Source organism: Populus alba, chromosome 14 (assembly GCF_005239225.2).
Source record: "Populus alba chromosome 14, ASM523922v2, whole genome shotgun sequence".
NCBI lineage: Eukaryota > Viridiplantae > Streptophyta > Magnoliopsida > Malpighiales > Salicaceae > Populus > Populus alba.
The window spans coordinates 10,556,560-10,578,098 of record NC_133297.1 but is presented as its reverse complement, the minus strand read 5'-3'; the positions used below and the strand labels follow the sequence as shown (position 1 = coordinate 10,578,098).

Sequence of the window (21,539 nt, the reverse complement as noted above, 5' to 3'; positions counted from 1 at the left end):
ACAGAAACAATATTAGGGGGACTAAATCAAGACAAAATTCAGAATAGAGAGACCAAATGTACCACCAACCCATGTACTTGATGGCACTGCTCTGCAGTGTCTTTTAAGTTATTTTCTTTGAGTTGTTTTTGTTCATTTTGGCTTAGATGGTTAGTAATATTTTATGTCAATTTTTATATATCGAGATTAAAATATTAAATTCCTTCTCACAACCAATAAAACGGCACACGATTATAAATTAATTACATGAAAAAATAACTATATGATTGATGCCATGACTCAGCTAACAAATAGATTAAGCAGATCCAAAAGGGTAATTAAGATTAGAAGAAGCTTCTAAATCTAAGAATTACTACTTAAATAGAAAAGATAACAATTAAGATAATTGGTACGCAAACATAGACTGGGGTATCGAGAGTAAAACAAAGTTTAGAAATTTATATATATATATATATATAAAGGGTAATATCCCTTATCACGAATGTACATCAGCATCAATCCTAATATCCTACGGAACTTGTTTGAAAAAGAGCTGAGAAACAGAACCAAAGATGTTAGTAGCTTTAAAGATTCTTCTCTTGGACTGAACTGAACCCAGGAACACCCACCTGGCTCTACCAGAGAAGGATCCCAAAAATAAGTTCTAACTAGCGTTCAAGCTTATATGCTTTTTGCAAAATTTACAATCCGGTTTCAATAATCAGTTCGGCTGCGGCGCCCATTGTACCAACTCCACCTAGTCTCAGCAAGGCCACAGACAGTTCTTCCTCATTCCATTGCCTCAACCCCTTGCTCACCCTCTTCAATACATCCACATCAACCTCAAGCACCCATTTTGGTGTGCAAGCCACCATCAAGCACACAAACCCGGATGCATACGCCCATGCAGTAGCCCAATCACAACCAAGCGATATTTTCCCCTCTAGAGCACTTGCCAGATATTCTAAGTGGGTCCCGAGCACCTTCGGCCGTTTTTTTGATGCTGCTGATTCTGAGTCCACACCCCATGCAAATGTCCCACAAAACATTGCAAAGTATGCAAGTGCATAACCCCTTAGCATTGCAACCATACCTCCAGATTCTCCACCTTCCTGCTCAGACCCATGGACTGATATAAACCAAGAGGGTAAGGTTTCATTAATCAAAGATTGAACCAAACTTAATCCACCAGAAACCCAAACTAAAGAAGCTCCAAGGGAAGCTGCAAGCTTGACACGCTTCATTGCTGCAGCAAGAGAAACTTCCCCGTATCGCATCCCATGTTTGCTTTTCTTCAATTTCTCCATTGCCCCTTTAGGCAACGCACTACTTGCAATATCTCTAACAGAACGCATTAGAAGCGAGAGAATTTCTTCTGCCATAAACATGACATCTCGGACAGATCGGTGCACTCGCAAGTAGAGAATTCCAGGGGCAACAGGAGAGATCCCACCAGAAAAGTGGGGGCCAAACCCGTGACCTAAAAGGGCACCCACACCACCATTGCTGGAAATGTGTGAGGGGCTTAAACCAAGAGTGGATGTGAAGCAGCTCTTCAGAAGCTGAACTACAGCATCACTATTATGGTGGAATACAGTACGAGAAGCAGAGAACACAAGGTGGTCACTCCAACGCTTAACCTTCTGTGCCCATAAAGCGGCTATAATGGGCATGCATGGCCAGCAACCAGCAGCAAGGGCATTCACGGCTGGGCCAATCAGGGTGAGGAACCTTTCAGACATTTTGTCCAATTTATAAGTAATTGTGAGGCTTACTAGGGCAGCTAATGGCAAAGGAAGTGTAGCCAGAGTACCCCCTGCAAGGACAAGTTTTGAGACCTTGTTAATGGATTTTGTTTTTCTAAAAATTCCCCTGTAAAAATTTAAACGCAACTCTTGTATACTCATTCTTCCTGCTTCATCATGATATGAGGATCTCTAGGTCAAACACATGAATGGCCTTGACAATTGACATCTAATAGAAGGATAAGAAATCCCAAACCTAAAACTGTAAGAGTGTAGCTATTGATCTACAAAATACAGGTCACTGTGGTTTGTTTTAACTAAGCATTCAAAGGAATGTACATGAAGAATTTTACCTCTATCAAGAACTGAAAACCCTCATAGGCTTAAAAAAAAAAGGAACAGTAATCAGTATGACAAAGGATTACCTACAGAAAGGCTTGGGACATCAACACCAGTGGCAGCCAGTATTTTCTTTATCTGTTGCTCAACAGAGGATAAATTTGCAGCTGGGCTTGGCCAATCAGTTCCATTCATAGAAGCTGGCTTCCATATGCCCCGTGTAACTTCAGCTGAAAAATAGCTTACAATGGTGGCCAAAGACGCTGGCAGAAAATCAGCAAGATCTTTAAGCCCTATCATAAGTCATAACAAGAGCAGGCGTAAATAGATTTGAATGGGCAAATGGTAATTAGGGATGATTTATTTTTGAAGTTTTAGTACAGCTAAACTTTAGTTTTTTCACATCCAAACCAACAATATAATCATTTGATGATTTATGATAATGTGAAACTAAATCCCTCTATACCATCCTCTGCTCTAATATGCCCCATTAGCCATAAAGAGATTACAGAGTTGAGTTTTAAAAGATTAGGGGAAAAGTTAAACCATTTTAAGATCTCAGTAACATCAACTCTCCTACTTATAAAGCTTGTTCACATTTATTTCTCACATATAGCAAAACAGTACTCTATATTTTCCCTCAAGACACCGACTTCTTCCTCACATGCTTGCCAACTGATCTCAAACCATATAGACTTAAATTGACAGAATGAAACATTGAGCAAAGTGTGCAAACCTGTAGCCAGTTCACGGGGAGAGAGTCTTCCATGGGCACAGGCTGTCAGAGCAGCATCAAGTGCAAATGGAGTTGCTTCTAAGATATCCCATGCGGGTATTTTAAGTCTAGCTTGAGCATCTTCAGCACCGGGGCCAGAAGAAAGACTGCTTCCAGAAGTCGAAGGCTGAATGCCTCTATTTATCCTTCTGAACATCAAATTGAGGAGTGCATCAACAATCTGGTGAACAGGAGTCCCATGTACAAGGCCAGAAAAGGTAGAAGCAATACATTCCAGATGTTTTCTGTACCAGAGTTTCAACTTCGGGAAAGAATCCATGAATATTGGTTCTACAGACAGACTCAAGATTTTTGAGTATCTCCTAAGTGTGAGTTGACTCCTAGTTGAAGTTCCAAAGGACGCTAATAGGGAATTCCGTACAAGTAAGAGGTATTCAGGGCTTAGATGGGATCCCACAGGTGGTATGTCTCCCAACACATGATCGATAGGTGAATGATCAAATCTCCACAATCTCAGCAGAAGTGTAAATGCATTAGAAAACACCGCATGACAAGAAAGTTCTTCCCCTGTTGAAAGAGTCCATGAGACCTCAGGAACAGCGGAGCCAAAGGCCTCACAGATGGGCATCAATGCACCAGCAAGTAGTGGAACCTGCCAACAGATTTTGAACATCAATTCATAGACAAATAACTACAATTTTCCATTTATTTTCCCAGTTTGGTTCTTCTCTTTAATTCCTATTAAACTTTTGCACTAATTTCTTCGATTTCAGTTAGGCTTTTTGCATTGATTTTCTTTTCCATGCATTCTGACCGGCATCATGATTTATTAGTTCACAAAATCAAATAAAGGCATAATTTCTTAGTTTCCATGGATATTGGAACCCTCTATATTCCATACTGACAAACTCTTCATTAGATGACCTCTTCAAGAACTTCATAAATTTCTCCTCTATGTGAAAAAGGACACAAGGGCACCAGTCAGCAAATGACATGCATTACACACACAGACACTAGACAGCAAAAGATGTGTTGTTAAAATTCAACCCACCAAACCATGTAAGGACAAAATCTGCACGCAATCCACAGATGATATTCCAACGAGAAGAACATTTAAAAGTGGAGCATAATTTATCAAGTGACTCTCACTCCCAGAGTGATCAGCAGGAACTGGAGGCAACAGCAAATTTATAATGAAAAGAATTGTATGTTCCTGTAAACAAAAGTAGAAATAATTAATAATTTCAACTGGAGAGGGGGCTATGGTGGGGTGGGGGTGGGCTTCCAGATCATTACCTGTATATTCCAACCACGAACAAAAGAGGCTCCACAAAGAATAGCAGCAGCAGATATCTTCTCATCGCCAGAACCATTGACTGCAATCTCATATATTTTCTCGACCTCTGGTAAGCTTCCATCAAATCCATCTTAAACTCAGTTTCCATATCACTAGGTAAATACAAGAGAGAGAGAGAGAGAATGGCATAACTGAGGAAAAAGAATGGGTAAATACAAGGGTATGGCATGCCTGGCTTCAGGAAAAAGAATGGCATAACTGAGGACCAGTTTAGGAGATTAGGGGGGAATTGCATTTTGAACAAGACAGCTAAGACCTTTATGGTATACACATACAGCAGTTTGAATCTTTCCTAGTGTGAAATAACAACATTATGGAGGACAATTCATAAATCATAAAAGCTCTCAACTTAATTGTACGAAGGACATGCCAAACTTCAAATACCTCCAATATGGCATCTGTCAACATAATAAAACACAAGGCACATCTTGGACCAGCCTCTTTCTAGGCATTCATAGAATAGCATCACCAGTCAATAATATAATGACATCAAGAGCTAATTTCTACACGCTAATTACTAAGTTTAGACAACAACAAATAGTGATATTGATTCTCCAAAAATCTGGCGCCTGAAGAGAAACACCACCTAAGGATTCAACATACACATTCTCTCAACTATAATTTTTCTGACTACTAACATAACAGCATGAAAATTATGAAGCTGGTTGGATCAAGTTCACTATAACCATACAATATGAATAACATTTAAAAAAGTCCAAACACTTGTAGAACAAAAATGAAATAAAACAAACAATTCCATACAAAAACACTGCAGCTTTGAAGAATCACAATTTTGCTCAAAAGAAAAAAGTCTAGAATCTCGAGTTGGGTCTGGTTTAGACTACAAAGAAATCAATGTGAGAGCTTTTATGAGAAACAAAACCAATGGAAAGTGTGCTATCTTGAAATAAGTCAAAACATTATGATGATTTATATTATTTAATTTGACCCATTGTGCAAAATTTCCAGTCTTCTTGTGGAAAGAAGGTAGGAAACTCCTGTTGTTTCATTTATAATGATAGTACTATATTATGTTCACCATGCATGCAATAAAGCAAAAAAAAAAAAAGCAAAGGGGAAAAAAATAGGAATCAAAATATAGTGATAGTTGTTAAGAGTATACCACTGGCAGCATACCTGGAAGCTGGAGTTGAAACCAAAATGTTTTTCATTGAAGGGGTTAAAGGTGACCCGTTCATCAATGATGACCAGCCAGTTGTTTGACTGGGAACACCCCTAGGTACTTGGTTGGGACGAGCATTCACATAGCCTGGCCATAAATATGCTGACGTGTCCAACATATTTCTTGCAATAAAAGCCTCAACAATCAGATGCCTCAAGTTTCCAGCTGCAAAGCAATTAAAAGGAAAAGAAGACTACATTTCAGAGCCTCACATAAAAACAATAAAGACTGGCATGGAAGGTCAGCAGGTTGAGAAAAAAAGAAAAGAAAAGACCTAGAAGAGAAGCAGATGGGTAAGCATATTTTTCGGAAGACAACAGATACAAGACCTATTAAAAATTAAAGAAAAAAAAATTGTTCAAATTAAAGAAATGTACTATTTGTGCTGTTTTTGTGACACTCGAAAATCTGAAGTGAGGAAAAAGAAACAGCGAACAGCAATTGAAAAGAGTGATAAAAAAAGATAAAAAAAAGTTGAAAGGTTCAATTAGTTCATGTAATGTTTTTTAAAAGAAACCCCCATATACAAGGGAACTTTCTAAGAAATACAGAAATAAAAAATCAGGCTGCCAATTCAAGTGAAAACATTTTGGTAGCAGGGGAAGTTAAACATGTTTGTCGACAGTATTGGAACTGTCTTGTTTCTGCACCAAACACAACCTTCAGCAATATGAACTGCAATGTTAATGAATGTAATCACTTACAACAGTTGACTGGCATGTCATTGATACTCATGCTATAACCATTTCTGACAGTGAGGCCCGAGATGAACATTGTAGCTTTTGCAGCAGCTTGATTAGCTATTGAGCTAACTGACTGAGGCGGAGTCAACAAACCCTCATAATCACCCAATAGCTGTAGGGAAGTAATTAGACCCTTCTGAAGCTTCCCCAGTTTTTCTTTTCTTTGATTGGCAGGGTTCTGCTGCGTTTCATCAATCAATTCACTTTCCTCTTCCTCGATAAGATTAGTCACTACAAGGGTTGTAATAGACAATAACATGGACAAGCTTGTATCAACGCGAGGCATTAGACCCTCACTAGTATTCCTTTCCTGAAAGATTGCAAATAGTTTAAGTACTAAGAAAGATGCATAAATCAATAAAAGTTAAAAACAGGTTGATGCAAACCTTGCACCAAAAAAAGTTACAATTCCATTGGAAGAAAGAGAACAACGCTTCTGGAAAATTAATATCATATGATTCTCTCATTCAAGCTAGTATATTAAAAATGTTGCAATTGTCTTCAACCAGTTTATATTAAAAAAGATACAATTTTCATGCAAACCTTTGCCTTCTTTCCCTGTTTGTGATTCACCGCATACTATATCTCATACTTGAGGGAGTTCTTTGTCATGTATATTCTCATTTGGGTTTGTGTTTAAAGACATTACACATTTCAGAAGCACTGGTTTAAGCCCTTGTTCAGCATCAAATATACTAAATTGTTGTTTATGAAAAAAGATGTACTTATGACAATATTCGCAGCTGCATAACAATTAGTGCTCTGGGGATTCCTCAGTTCTTTCTCTACTTTCATAACAAAGGGAGTGATATTAAAGTTATTTGCAAATTGAAAAAAATTACATGACACCTATAGTTCCTTTATCAAGTTAGCACAAGTACCCACCCTTTGAACAAGCCGTAACGCTGCAGTCCACAGGCCTAGAAAAGTATCATGCCAAGTGGTATGATTGATTGCTTGCAGAGCTTTGACCAAACCTGCAACATAAAACTGGAACAATAAATTATCTTTCATCACCTACAGTTCTACACTACACGTTCATAAAAGATTTCAGCATAACACAAGAAATGGCTCGTACTGATAAGATTTTCTACTGCACTAGTTGTTGTCACTAGTGACCCATCCATAGTGTCTTCTAAAAATAGGTCAATAGGTAGCCAAACCGCAGAGTGACTTGCCCCATGGCATTGACCAACAGAAGATTTGAGTGACCCAGAAAACATGACTGCGTGAAACTCATGGTGTGATATTGTTTTTCCCTCTCGAGACAACACCCTGTGGGTGTCAGATGTCAACTGCAGAAAGGCATCTGGAGTTGTGTGTTTTGAGTTTCTCAAAGCTGTGGAATGCACTACAAGCAGTTGCAATCGCTCAATGAAGCCTCCCCAATGTGAGGGCCTAAAAGGATAAGAGAAGATCTTCATTAATCATGTTTCATTCAATAAGATTCTCCAATTTCTATCAGCAACTACCCCACAGTTCACAAGACCGTACCAGGCCAGGCATCATTTATATTGAGCATAGCAAATCACTTTAATGGCTTGTTTCACTTTTTCCTATTAAACACAAGTAAAAAATATCATAACACAGCATATATCTTACATGTTTTGACGTGCCAAGTAAAGTATACTTGAGGTTACTTTGTTTTTCAAAAACTCTTCAATTAGCTCGATAGCCATTGTAGTATTCACTTTGTGCAACCCCTCATGGTGCTCATTTCTCTTCTCACTGAAGTTCTCATTGCCATCTATTTCCATATCCTGCAGTCTGGACAGCCATCTAGAATTCTTTTCCAAGCTTTGTTCCAGCAACCCTTCATCATCCAAGGAAGCATCAAGTAGCTGCCACACAATTGAAAAGACAAATTCAACCAGAAGAATCCCAGGTTCACACAATTGCACGCCAAATATTTGGGAAAGATGAACAACATCATCTATTGATTTCATGATCCTGTTATCGCAACACAATGAAATTAATATTTATTATAGAAGTTTAGAAGCATACCAAAAAAATATATAATAACTAAAATTGCAAGATTAACATGGTCTGTCATGATTTTTGTTACTTGTTAGGTAGAAAATGAAAGATCATTTATTGCAAAAGTTATTTCTAGAGATTCTGCTGAAGAGAAAAAATAAAAAAGAAAAGTTTATAATTCCACAGTTGAGGCATTCACAACTGGCAGGATTGTGAGGATCTAAGAGTATCCATAGTAAGTACATTCAAAGTCTGGGTCCAAGAGTGAACATCAATGAAGCATCTGCTTAACAATGCAAGCACGGACCAATTGCAAAACAATAAATTTTTTTCCTAATTATTTCTTTAAGACATCCTACCGGTTTCAAACATTGCATTACGTTACTGTTTTATAAAAGATATATAGTACATCAGGAAACCACTTGAAGAGCCATTATGTGTCCACTTCAAGTGCTAAGACTGAAATCACCACTGTCTATGGCGATCACCAAGTTCAACCAACTCATTATGAAAGAGAATGGCTGAGAAACTACTCTCATTCCCACTTTCACGTTTTTAACCCAAATGAGAGTAAAATCAAGCATGGTATTGATGCAGAATCCTCTTTAATCCAAAAACGAAGCCTACTATTACTAAGTCTCCTACCATTTCGTCATTATCTCTCTTTCATTAGTACATTTTGGTTTCATCAACAAAAGTCACCCTGCATGACTACACAATTTAAGACTTGCTATATCTACCTATCCCAAACAACAATATCAAGTTCTAAAGAAAAGCCAGTGTTTGGAATCATATAAAGAAGTAGCAGAAAATGCACCGCATAGAACCATAATTAGCAATGCATTCATAGAAACAAAGAAATCCAAAAACAAACTCACATTTGGTAGTTTTGGGCATTGATTAGTGCTGAAAAAGAAAAGGCATGTCTCTTAACAAGTTCCATATACAGCCTATAAGCTGCTGGGTGGAGCTTTCGATTCGGAACAACCCTGTTGATAACATCAAGAATTAAACAAAAAAAAACCACCCTTTTAACATAAAATTAAACTATTATTATTGAAGGTGATGGGTTGCCTGGTAGAAAGAAGTGCGAGGACGAGCAAGGGAGGGGCGAGGTTGAGGGAGAGGGCCTTCTCGAGGAGCTTCCACGTGATAGGCACGTGATTATCGAAGCAGATGTGAGAGACTAATAGGTGAGCCAGCTCCAATGAGGGCAAATCAACGCCTGCAGAGTTGAGACTGGAGCTGAGTTGAATCGCCCATAGGTGCGGCTCACTGTTCTTGACCTGAGCTGACATGGTGTGTTCAAGAACCGAGTCCCATACACTACTACTCACCGCCATAGCTCAACTCAACTCGAATCAATTGCTTTCTAGAACAAAGATCTACGCTATTCTTTCCTTTATCATAAGGAGAGGGAGAGGGAGAGGGAGAGAAAATCAAGAAAGAACTTCGGGGATTTTAAATTGAAATTTAATGGATATCACGAATATTATATGTCTTTTCTTTTTCTTTTTCTTTTTTAGAAATTAGAATATTTAGATATGCTTCTTTATTTCTATTAAAGAGATAAAAAACACCTCCTTTGACCATAAGTGAAGTGAAATAAATACGATATAAAAGGAAAAATACAAATTATAGTTTTGTCCTTAGAGACTCATCGCTGCTCTAATTTTATCCTTTTTTTTTAATACGTTCCGATTATACCCTTTTTCATACTTAGCCTTCGACGCACTTTTTTCACATTCTAATTTTAGTTTTTCTTATTAATGGAACTTTGCGGCCGCTAGAGGGGTATCATTGAGATATTTTAAACTATAAGAGTAGAAGTGAAAGAATAAAACAATCTTCTGTCCTGCTCTGTTCCCACAAACAAACAAATCCTTTCTTCTCTAGAAGGGGTTCTTTTCAATGCACCTCAAGGCTCCAGTATGAAACGGTCTTCTTATAAAAACAGGGACCACGATGGTCAACATTGACGGCCTGATGGCTAATCTTCCAAATATCTCTCTCATTAGTCATTACAACTTACAAGACGGTTCAACAGAGAAAAAATCTCTTTCCATGGAAATTATGGGCGCCTCCTCTTCCATGTGTTTCAAACATGGTTTTTAAATATGGTCTAGTTTAAAATTTAGGATTTGAAATTTTGATCGAGTGAATTAGATTTTAACCAACTAACAAAATGTTTTTTAAAAAAAAATTTAAAATAATATTATTTTAATAAAAAAAATAAAAATCAATAAATAACAACTAGGTTTTTTGACGGATCTTATCTGGTTACCCTGAAATTTTATATTTTTCTATTTCTTTTTAAAATTCCTAGTTGCAGTTACGTGTCAGCCGGGTTTCAAAGGATGATTCTCTTTTTTTATATTAATTTATTAAAATAATTTAAAAATATAAAAAAAAATAATTTTTTTTATTAAAAAATCAGGTTAAATTGCAGCCGAAAAAAAACGGAACCTACCATAGAGGAGGATCAGGAGACTTTTCGGGTCGTGGTTGATAAAAATCAAGAAACCATCCCGTTTGCTTTGGATTTCAAGAAATGTATGGACAACTAGAATGATTATTATAATAAAAATACAAAAAATACCCTGTTATCATATAGTTTACTCTGTTTTACTTTCAAAAAATTATACAAAACATCATCAAGAAATTTAAATAGCTCGAAATGATCAAAATAATCACTTATATATTATATTAAAAAACTCTATGAAGCAACAAACAACAACCTGATTTTTTTCTCTCTCGTAAGCTTACGGTTTATTTTCTATCTATCTATAGAAAATAAAAAATAAAATTTTTTTTTCTTGTTAAAATCTAAATTAGATCATATTTATTTTTGTATTTCAAAAACATTTTAAAAAAATTAAATATTTTTTTATTTTTTTACTTCAAATTAATATTTTTTAATATTTTTAAATTATTTTCAGTTCGATTCGATTTTTATAAAAAAAAAAAAAGGTAACCAAACCGAAATTTAAAAAAAAAAAAACAAGGAACCAAGCATTTATTATATTATAAATTAATACAATAAATTTACCTGGACAATATTATTTTCAATTGACAATATCTTCAGGAATTCTAGAGCCGTGTATTAATTGTTAATCAAATATTAAAACCTGTATAATTTTCACTTCTATTTTTGTTTATTATTTTTATTTGTCTATAATGTGTGGTGGGGTACTCCTTGAATGAATGATAAGAGACATTTCTCGATTTTTCAACTTTATACTACTTGACTTGTGATAAAAAAAAAAAAGTTAATTCTAACACGTGTTTTGATGTTTCATAAATACAAATATTATTCAAAACATTAACAACAGGAATTTTATTACGATGGTTTCTATAGTCATATTAGATCTTAGCCATATTTTTACAACAACAAAAAAAGTCCTTTTTACTGAATAAATCATTACTATATTATGCCGAAATAAGAAGAAATTACAAAAAAAATATAAAAAAATTGGACACGAATGAAATAACTTATATCTTAAAAATCGTCGGTGAATAAAAAGATTTCTTGGAGTGCCGTGATGAATAAGAAGAAAACGAAAAAGACTTAGTTTAGTGACTATATTGTAGTTGGCTAATAGTTGAGGGGTTTTAAACCAACTAGCCTTCCATTGATGGTCCGACTTGTAGCAGAGTAGAGGTGAGCTTTATTCGTCTAAACTGAAAAATCGAATCAACTGAATATTTACATTTGTTTTTGCTAGTTTTCTTTTAATTTTCTTTTTTGAAATCTAACCGAATTTAATTCATTTTTTAAGTTTGAGTTGTAAGTTTTTATTTTTCATTTTTTTTATAACCAAACACAAAATAGAATATATATATATATATATATATACAATACATGCATTTATACACATATACGTGTACATAATATAATATGTGCAATTATTAGTATGAAATAGTCCTGCTGCTTGCACTCAATTGCAAGTATGGATCCGGGATGTCCAGGTCATGTGGATTTTTTTTTTTTGTAGTGTCAAGTTTAATCTGATGGATTAATTTTGAAATCTCTTGGTTCGACTTATTGCATGGAATAAGTTTTGAGGTAATCTTGCGGACATTGTCATGATGTAATTGGTAAACTTGATAAATCTAAAAATAATTCGAATTAATAGTAAAAACATTATTGATTTCTAAAAAAAAATTAAGATGACATTTAAAAAAAAAAATGGCGATGACATATTGGATCTACTTCAGTTAATTCAGGTTAACTCATTAAATTCATAATCCGCATTATAGACACTGTTATTATGGGTTGACAGGGTTGAACCATTTGTCTTTTTATTTGTTCTCGCCTTTTTTTTTCCCGATTAGTTCTTCATTGGGCTCGGGTGAGGTCAAATTCAAGATTAAATTGAAAAATTATTATAAAATTAAAGATTAAACTCTACAAAGATAACAAAAGGTGGTGTGTGTAATATACACTTGTATACGAGGAAGAGCGTCACATAGGAAAGACAAGTGTGGTTCCCTTCGAGTTTCAACGGTGACTTTCATTGTTGATGTTGGAATAATTTTAAAGGGGGCTCCTTTTTGCGCTAGCACTTTATGATAATGTAGTTCTGATGTGTTTTTAATGAGCTATTTTTTTATTTTTTTTATTTTCCTTTCTTCTCCTCAGTCGTGTCTAATTTCTCCTCTTCTTCCAGGAACCAAAAAGACTGAATTTTTTTTCTAATTTTGTATTATAATCCTTTTATTTTCAATATTTTGAAAAAAAAAATTATTTTTGGTAAAATCAAGTGTCAATCCAATAACAATAACTTTATTCACCTTCACGAAAACCTCGCATCGAGTCTATCAAAATGAATTATCAAGACCAGTCTAAAAAAAATCAATGTGAAAATATCGAATTAAAAAAAATTTGACTACAAAAAAAATGAAGGCAGAAATGAATAATATTTAATATAATAATGTTTTAAATATAAATTAAATTTATTTATTTATTTATATTGAGTTTTAGTTAAAAATTATGAGAAAAGAAAAATAGAGGGTTGTCTAAAAATAGACCAAACACTTGTACCCAATAGACCAACATGTCAGGTCCTATACAAAGAATCTTGGGCTTGAGCAGGCCTGTTAGGCCATGTTGCAACCCAACCCCTCTCTCTCTCTCTCTAACAGGGCAGAGAACGTGTTGTATTTTGTGGTAGAGAATGCTTTGTCAACTAGTATAGATTTTGGCCATCAAGGATGTTGAAAAGGTTGGGATAAGAGATTCTAGACGAAAAAACCAAGTTAAAAAACCCAAATTTAAATTGAATTAAAAAAACTACTAGCCCCATCTACCTTTTTATAACAAGAAAAAGGTCAAAAAACACATCGGTGATATTCTCTTCCCAATCAGAACCTAATAAAACCAATTTCAACTTTTCTAATATTAAAATGTGTTTAACTAAACACTCTCTCTCCTCTCTTTACGATCATTTTTCATTTATTCTCTCAAAACTAAGAAGCTAAAGCATAACAAAATAAAATTGATGACCTAAATGAAAAATCTTAAAATTAAAGGTACAAAAAATAACTAAATGGAGAATTTATGGACCAAAATCAACCTTTTCACATGAATCCAAGCAAAGCTTCTTTGGTTTTATCTTGGTTCTCATTTTTTTAATTATTTTTTACATTACAAAGTTCAATCTCATTTCATAAAATATGTTTCTAATTCAATTATAATTTTTTATCCAACACCTTGAAGAAGTCCCAGCAATACACAAAGAGAAGAAAATATTTACGCATAAAATATCATAAGCATCAAATGAAATGATTTGATTAAAATAAATAAATTTCCACGATCAAAATAAGAAAAAATACATTGTTCAACGAACAATGCTGTAAACGATATGATGTATTTGACTGTGTAGAAATCAATAATTAAATAATGTTTTTTTTTAAAAAAAAAACTATACTGTATAATTCGAGAATGTATGGGCTATATTATCTGACTATTTTGTATTTGAATGGAATTTTGAAATGATACTTATCACTTTCTTTAAAATAATTTGATAAGAAAGACTAAAAATTAATCAATAGTGTTCAAAGAATAAAAAATTATAACATTATTTTTTATATTTTAAAAGAATCAGTTTTTTGAAGAAATCAAAATTTTAATTCCATTCATGGAATTTATCGGTAAAAAAATGGAATCAAATCTATCAAAATCAAAACCGAATAACCGAGAATATTATAACTGCTTATATAGTGTAAAAAACCACATCGTGGTTTTACGGAAATCCCAAGGGCTCTTTGATTGGGTAGCGGAGATACATCGTGGGATTTAGACCATGTATAAATATTTTTATAAAATTATTTATTTTGTTTTAAATTATTTTTTTTTTAATTTTTTTATATTATTTTGATATACAGATTTTAATAATAAATTTTAAAAAATAAAAAAAAATATATTTATGTTCAATATATTTTCAAAAACTTTACAACTAAAATATCTATTATTTCCCATTTCAATATTAAAAGATTTGGGATTTATTTCCAGATGCTTTAGTATTTATTGAAACTCCCCTTTTTATATATATTTTTTATTAATTACATAGTTTTATGAATATATTGAGAGAAGAGTGAGTAATTTTCGATTACAAACACAAGATAAATTTGATCAAATCTTTTCATAAAAGTTTGTTCATGGAGTTAATACAAATACAGAAATAAAAACAAGATTTCATCTTTATATTCTGTATATATTATATCAATTTAATATGATTATCAAAATTTTAATATAAGTTTAATTTAACACGATTACAATTTTATTTATTTCCCTTGATTTAAAAAGTGTTATGCAGTGAAGGAGAGAAAGTTCTAGAGAAGCCATCTCCGAGACACAACAAAACAAAACAAAACAAAACAAAACAGATTAATTGATATTATTTTGTCTGCTTGAGTGTCCTAAACCTAGCTGGATTCTCGAGGCAGAGGCAAGCCATCTTGTGTCTCTCTGTCTGCCACAGATTTTTGGCCCAGAAGATTTTCTATCCAATTTCATTCCACAGAAATATATTTTCATCTTATCAATGTCTCTTCTTTATCTGTGGGCATGGTGCTCCTAAAAAAGAAAGTTAAGAGTCTTTTTTGTTTCTGATTTTGAGGTCTATGGTATGGATGGATAAGTATATGGTGCTGTGACTCTCAGAGGTGGAGGAGAGATTTCTTCTATGATGGTTAAGCTTTGTCTGATGGCTTCTCATGGCTATCCTTCTGCCCCTGCTATTGTTTTTCACCAAGATCAGAAAAGGGTTTTCAGGGTATGATTGTTATTCTGCCCGCTGTTGATTGTTTTTTCTGGATGATTCATCTGGAATGGTTCTTGAAATTGGTTTGTTTTGCTTCAGTTTCATGCTTGCTTTGAATCTGTGGTTCTATTGTGTCCGTTGAGAGCTGTGCTTGGAAGCTGTTGTTGGCTCCAGAGATAAAAAGCCTTTACTATCTGCCCATCTGCAAAGTAGATAACACTTAATTTTAGCTGCTTAACGAGAGTGAGGGTTTTTTTCCTGCAATTTGAGTCTTGAGCAGCCTACAGCTACTTCCCTTGATATTCTTCTTCTTAGAAAAAAATTACGCGGTACAGATTGTGATGTATGCATAACAAATTAAGTAAAACCTGATCTTATTAGGTGAGCCAGACCCATCTGGAGTAAGAGATGCAACCCCTCGATTTCTTGCCTCCGCCACCGGGCTCCATTAAGAATCTGCTACCTATCGAATAAAATTGAACCCTCAAATTAGCTTGTACCAAATTGCCTCTCCTCTTTCATTTCCATAATCTTTTCAGTTTATCTGTGACTTGAAAATAGTCTTTTCATTTTGTTGTTAATTTTAGTGCAAATTATGAAATCAATATACTGATATCTATTTATTATTTTACTCAATGTTTTGATTATTGACTTATCTGTATGCTTCTGTTAAGATTGTACTTGTATAATAGTGGAGATATCTTAGTCTCCTCCACAATCCCCTTCCAATCTTTCCCAGATCCAATAAAAACCAAAACTATTATATTTAGAAGATTTTATCATCCTAGGAAAACATTCTAATTGGGTGCTTAGTTGATGATAAGCCAATGTTATTATTCTCGGTTTTTGTTCCATCTCATGACAGATTGTGTCTGTTCAACAATAAATGATAGTTAACATTTCATTGATGCAGGATTGTCAGCCCTATTTACCTAGTCAGGGAACAAGACAAGAGATAACAAGATCGAATTCTCTTGTGCTGAAATTACACCAGCACGAGGAACCATGGAGACCCATGAATAGGTTCTGTGAATCTAATCTGTTTACTGAGATTGACTCAACAGTTAGAACACCTACACTCCTTAATGTGCAAGGTTTGCAACCCTGTGGACTCCTTTTCTGGATGGATAATCTTAAACATTGTTTTCAAGTCCTTTTGTTTTGTTCTTGTCTTCCTTTATTTGAAGAGCTTGGTATTGAGGTTACTTATCTTTTGTCATTTTTTCTGTAAAAAAAATCCATGTCAGAACTGATCCGAGAAGGTGATCCATGCAGCAGACCCTACTAGTTTGGAATTGAGACTTAGTTTAGTTGAATTTTAGTAAAAGTACCATGAGAACTTCTATTTCTTAATTAACTCATTCCATTATTTTTTATTGTAATGCGCGCGTGTAAACTTAAGCAACAAAAGAAATGAAAGGCGATATAATTTTTGAGTGTGTTGCTTCTGGTGACATAACACCCTGATAAAGAATGTAGTAGTAGCTCCCATAGATTTAGAGGATAACTGTAGTGATTTTGGAAAGCGTGGTCAATAGAACAAGAGTTTGTTTTTGATCGGTCAATGGAATGGGAAATCTATGATGATCAAAACAATTAGAAGGCTATGGAAGAGGTCGAAGTTGGTGTGTGTTTTCTGTGACAATTAATGGGATGATATGGCAAGGGATTTGTACATCATCCTTTTTTATGTAATGCGTGAAGCTTAAATCTATATTATATTGTTGCACAGCGCTCAAGTATTCTAAGTAGCATTCTTGTTTTGCTGTCAGATGCTCTCCCAGACTCAATACTTTTCAGCTTTGGAATAGTTGAAAAATGCACAAGACAGGAAAAAATCTTGCAGTTTCTTATGTCCGAGTCAAATAAATTAGAAAGAGATGGATTGGATTTATCTTTGCTATCTGAGTTGATGGGGCTTCAAACAGTGATGTTTGATGCGCAACAGCTGTCACATTCTCCTCTTATTTATCCAAGTGGTCAACTTGATGCCCCAAAATCTCTAGTTGACTTTGTGGCAGATATGGCCTGTAGTTCAAAGCTTACAGTTCTTCCAGATGGTCGAGTGTTGCTAACGGGTAGTGGGACAGAGATGAAGGATGTCCTCTCTACTGTTGCTGAGTTTTACTTGCCAAAAAACTCAACTATGTTGAAAAAACAGTCGATGCTCATCCCAAAACTTACAAGGTATTGATATTTAGACCTGGTTCTATTTAACTCAGAAGCACGAGGCAGCTTTTCTAGTTATGCTATTGAAAAATTCTCAAGGTTCAACTAGAGTTAATTCCTTGTTCGCCTTTTCATTTTTATATTTTAAGTGGAATAATAAATCCTAATTTATGATCTTGACTGATTGACTCGATTAGTAAACTTGCTGATTGCTTCTAGAGTCTAAGTTGCTCCAAATAGAAACCACATCTTCTGAAGTCCTTATTAAGAAAGAAAAACTCTCTTGTTCCCGCAAAGGATGCCTTGCACTCCGTGCTATTTTTTTCTAAAATTTGTATCTAGTGTCTAAAATTCCTTCTAATGGTCATTTACTTCTAGACATTAACCATTTCCTAAAACATTTTGGACTGTGATTTATTTTTGGAACAAACATTGCCTAGTATGAGAAACTAATCACTACGACATGTGCATTTCTCCACGAGATCTTTATATACCAGTCTTCATTTTTAAAACCATATTGTATACCATTGAGTGAAAAATCATCCACTCTACTTGGAGTGCCCATGACCCACCTCCATTCACAAAAACTGATTCCACATATCCAAAACTACTAAATAGTGCCTGAAAAGATGGTTTTGAGTCTTTCTACAGTTATGACTGGTTACACAAGTATTAGGATTAGGTGATAGTGCTCTGTATGGTCTGCTAATCTCCATTTTTGCAATAAGACTTGCTGTTGCTAATTTTTCATGCTATGTTATACCTGTTTTCTATTTCCTTCTCACTATTGTCAAGTTATAGTTCTAAGACTTTTCTCAGCAATCGTTTGATTGACCAGGTTTGATACAAGTAAAGTAGATGCTAATATTACTGGGTCATCTTTCAAGGCCAGAGATGCCTCATCTGCTACTTTGAAGAGGTAGGAATCTATTCATTGCAAAAGCACTTCATTTGTCATTTTCTCTTTGCCAATCTCTTATGATAAGTCAGCATGAAAATGCCCAAAATGAGAGACTTTGTCCTGTTTTTTATTATCTTAAATTATATTGCGTTCATTCAAAATTTTAGTCTAGTGTTTGAAATATTTAGGTATAGATTAGGATTGCTTTTAGGTGGGTTTCACATGGGTGAAGGGAGGCCAAATTTTTTGGAATGTGCTATGTTTGCAATACTCTTTTGTGTTTTAATGGATTGAAATTCAATAGTTTCAAGATGAGCATTTATCATTTTATTTTTGCTCCAAAATTATTTTATTGGCCTTCTTATGGGGCTCCACAACATTATCTTTAGAGATTAAAGAACTTTGTTGGATTAAACTTTTTTCTTCCCTGTTATTGGGATCTTCTTTCACATTTCTGAAAAGAATTTTGGGAAAATTATTTTGAGCATCCAATGGTTTTTTTTTTTTCACACTTTACAACCAAGTTTTTGAATATTACACTTTGCAACCAGGGTCAAAGCAGATTTTGAAAATCAACGAAGTGATAATAGTACCCCCACATATATTAAAGTGTTGAAAGTAACCATTACCACACAACTCATTCTCTCTCTCTTCATGCTAACCTTCTCCAAACCAACAATCATTCTCTCACCACGAGTCCCCACCAGAAATTTCACTAAAAGTCATCCAAAAATCCCAACTTTTCTTTTCTCTCACCCATAAGCAAAGTCCTAACGAAAGAAACAAGGTCAATTCTATCTTTTAGGAAGGCTCCCACATGCCATTGATTTAGAGATGATACTAGGTTCTTGATGGTGGAGCTGGATTTACTGGTGTAGATCTATTGGGTTCTTGATGGTGGAATTGGATTTGTTGGTGGGGGAGATGGGGCAACATTGTTATGTGGGGAGACTGGTGCATAACTTTGGAGAAGAATTGATGGTGGAGTTGGATTTGGTACCATCAACTAGCTTTTACATAATTTTAAATGTCAAAGTGTAAGAATTAAATCAATTTAAATAAATTAATGGTAGTGGAAGAATAAATGACATATTTGATGTTATGATCCGAGCAATTTCAAAGTGTGGTCATGTGGTGAGATGGAAACATCACCCCTGACACCTTGAAGCTTTCTCCCACTACAAGTTTTCTCGTTTAATAAATTGTGATGGACCTAAAGAGCAAGATGTGATTGCTAGGAAAGATATTCTAAAGACACCATTAAAAGACCCAAAGACCCAAATTATATGGTAATGTGGGGAGATTGGTGCATAACTTTGGAGAAGGATCGATGGTGGAGCTGGATTTGGTACCAAAGATGGGAGAGAAGAGTTGCCTTTTTTTCTTTTCTTTTTTCTTTTTTCCTTTTGCTTTATCCCTGTCTATATTTTTTTCCAAGTCTTTCAGTGGTACTTCTGTTATTTTTAGGCTTAGGGGTTTTAGTTATTATTTCAAATGGCAGTCATGTAAATAAATTCACATTTTTTTTTTACTTTTTTTCTGACAACAACTTCTAAGGATGTAAAGTGTTATCTGCTTTTAAATTTTAGGTTGCAAATTATAATATTAAAAAATTTGCTGCAAAGTGAAAAACAAACAAACGATAGGATGCTCAGAGTAATTTTTTATTTATTTAATTAACAAAAAAGAAAGAAAACAAAAGGAGAGAGAAAAAGAGGAACAAAAACAGCTTGCTATAGACAAGCTTGATTAGAAAGAAATGCATGGTAGCAAATTAGTTTAAAAAACAAGATTAAAATTGGGCATAAATTAAAAACCCCATTATATCGATTGCAGGATATAGCCATAGATAGAGATGCTTGCAAGAAATCTATCATTTGGACAACTAAAGTAATATGATGCAAATGGTTTGGCAGAGTTAATAATAATATATAGTTGCTAAGCAAGAGTCTGTACCCATGAAAGCATGGAGAAAGGGCCAGAGCCTACAATGTGATTGGCACTTTCATTCAGGATCAAGCATTATAAAAAAAAAAAAGCTGCATTGGCATGGTTCTTCTATCAATTAGCAAACATCTTTACCATTCATCCTATGAGAATTACAATAAGTTAATGACTGACATTGTCAAACAGCTTGTGTTTGGTATTATCTGATGAAGGGAACTTTACGCTGTGAGAGCTTATTATTGTCTTAATGCCGATGGTTATGGTCCATTGGTAAACATGACTGGACTTATTGGGTTTGTACAAGGGGGAAAGGAGTCTAAATAATGAAGTGTTTGCACAGGGTAAATAAATGAGTAGCTGGCTCAAATTTATTTACGCAAGTCTTGATAAAATTTGATAATGGTTTTACTTGTGCTGCTGTGCACATACAGTACAGGCATGCCTTCTGTAAATTTGGTTTTCTAGATGCTTACATTTATTTATTTTTGCTCTCATTTAATATAGTGTTATTTCTTTTGGCAGCCCTGTAAAAATCAAGCCATCCCGAAAAAAGAAGAATAATAGAAAGGGAGGCAGAGAGAGGGATCTCTACAAAAGGAACTACTTCCATGCATGCGAGAGCCTTCTATCCTTGATGATGGACAAGCGACGTGGGAAATCAGCTGTCTTGTTGCTGAAGAAATCTGGCCCTGAACTTCCTGAGCTTCTGAACCAGTTCTCTGTTGGCATTGCTGGGGCTGGCCTTGCCATTCTTTTTTCCATCATCTGCAGGGTAGCTTGCGGGAGGGTATCCTTCTGTGCATCTAAACTGTTCAACACCAGTGTTGGTCTTGGGCTGGTCTGGCTCTCTTGGGCAGTGAGTAAATTGAAGGACACAGTTGTTTACATTAGCAAGCATGCAAGCAAGTTAGGTCTCAAGGATGAGGAAATAATGGGGATTGTGAATAAAAGCTTTCGTGACATATACTTCAGAGCTGTAACAGTGATGGCAGTAGCAGTACTGAGGCTTGTATGAGCATCAAGTGATTGAAGTTGTGAAACATGACGCCAAAATGTAATATTTTCGTACGACTGGGTAGAGACTGGAACTGCAAATGTGTACTGGCAGAGCGCAGATGTTTGAATGGGCAGACTCGAGTCAAACAGCTGCTGCATCTGAGCTTGGGTGGTTAATACAGGGATGGCGGATGGGTCTTAC

At 34.8% G+C, this 21,539-nt stretch overlaps 2 protein-coding genes across 3 annotated transcripts; one reads left to right on the top strand and one right to left on the bottom strand.

Moving 5' to 3' along the window:
- Positions 1 to 411: 411 nt before the first annotated feature.
- On the bottom strand, positions 412 to 9,513 carry LOC118041855 (mediator of RNA polymerase II transcription subunit 33B). Of its 2 annotated transcripts, XM_035049370.2 has the most exons (12): positions 9,134 to 9,513; positions 8,938 to 9,048; positions 7,685 to 8,032; positions 7,161 to 7,480; positions 6,968 to 7,059; positions 6,044 to 6,392; positions 5,294 to 5,504; positions 4,096 to 4,210; positions 3,851 to 4,012; positions 2,800 to 3,451; positions 2,150 to 2,356; positions 412 to 1,795 (listed from the first exon to the last, which is right to left on the bottom strand). In XM_035049370.2, exons 1-12 carry the CDS (start codon positions 9,400 to 9,402, stop codon positions 681 to 683), a joined length of 3,951 nt encoding a protein of 1,316 aa, XP_034905261.1. In that variant the 5' UTR covers positions 9,403 to 9,513; the 3' UTR covers positions 412 to 680. The 2 variants fall into 2 exon arrangements, with proteins under 2 accessions (XP_034905261.1, XP_034905262.1); XM_035049371.2 differs by lacking the exon at positions 9,134 to 9,513 and having other exon boundaries at positions 7,685 to 7,923; positions 8,938 to 9,054.
- A 5,411-nt stretch (positions 9,514 to 14,924) lies between these two features.
- LOC118041859 (uncharacterized) lies at positions 14,925 to 21,392 on the top strand. Its single transcript, XM_035049375.2, has 5 exons — positions 14,925 to 15,336; positions 16,238 to 16,418; positions 17,097 to 17,511; positions 18,332 to 18,412; positions 20,864 to 21,392. The coding sequence occupies exons 1-5, from the start codon at positions 15,247 to 15,249 to the stop codon at positions 21,354 to 21,356; spliced, it is 1,260 nt and encodes a 419-aa protein (XP_034905266.1). The 5' UTR covers positions 14,925 to 15,246; the 3' UTR covers positions 21,357 to 21,392.
- Positions 21,393 to 21,539: the final 147 nt, after the last annotated feature.

What these genes read in the sequence shown, in the direction of transcription:
- LOC118041859 (XM_035049375.2), top strand. Translation starts at nt 15,247, where the DNA reads ATGATGGTTAAGCTTTGTCTGATGGCTTCTCATGGCTATCCTTCTGCC. An exon ending in TACACTCCTTAATGTGCAAG is followed by an intron (nt 16,419 to 17,096) that starts GTTTGCAACCCT and finishes TTTTGCTGTCAG; the next exon opens with ATGCTCTCCCAGACTCAATA. An exon ending in CTCATCCCAAAACTTACAAG is followed by an intron (nt 17,512 to 18,331) that starts GTATTGATATTT and finishes TTGATTGACCAG; the next exon opens with GTTTGATACAAGTAAAGTAG.
- LOC118041855 (XM_035049370.2), bottom strand. Translation starts at nt 9,402, where the DNA reads ATGGCGGTGAGTAGTAGTGTATGGGACTCGGTTCTTGAACACACCATG. An exon ending in TGCAGTAGAAAATCTTATCA is followed by an intron (nt 7,060 to 7,160) that starts GTACGAGCCATT and finishes TTTATGTTGCAG; the next exon opens with GTTTGGTCAAAGCTCTGCAA. An exon ending in CGTTACGGCTTGTTCAAAGG is followed by an intron (nt 6,393 to 6,967) that starts GTGGGTACTTGT and finishes GCAATCTTTCAG; the next exon opens with GAAAGGAATACTAGTGAGGG.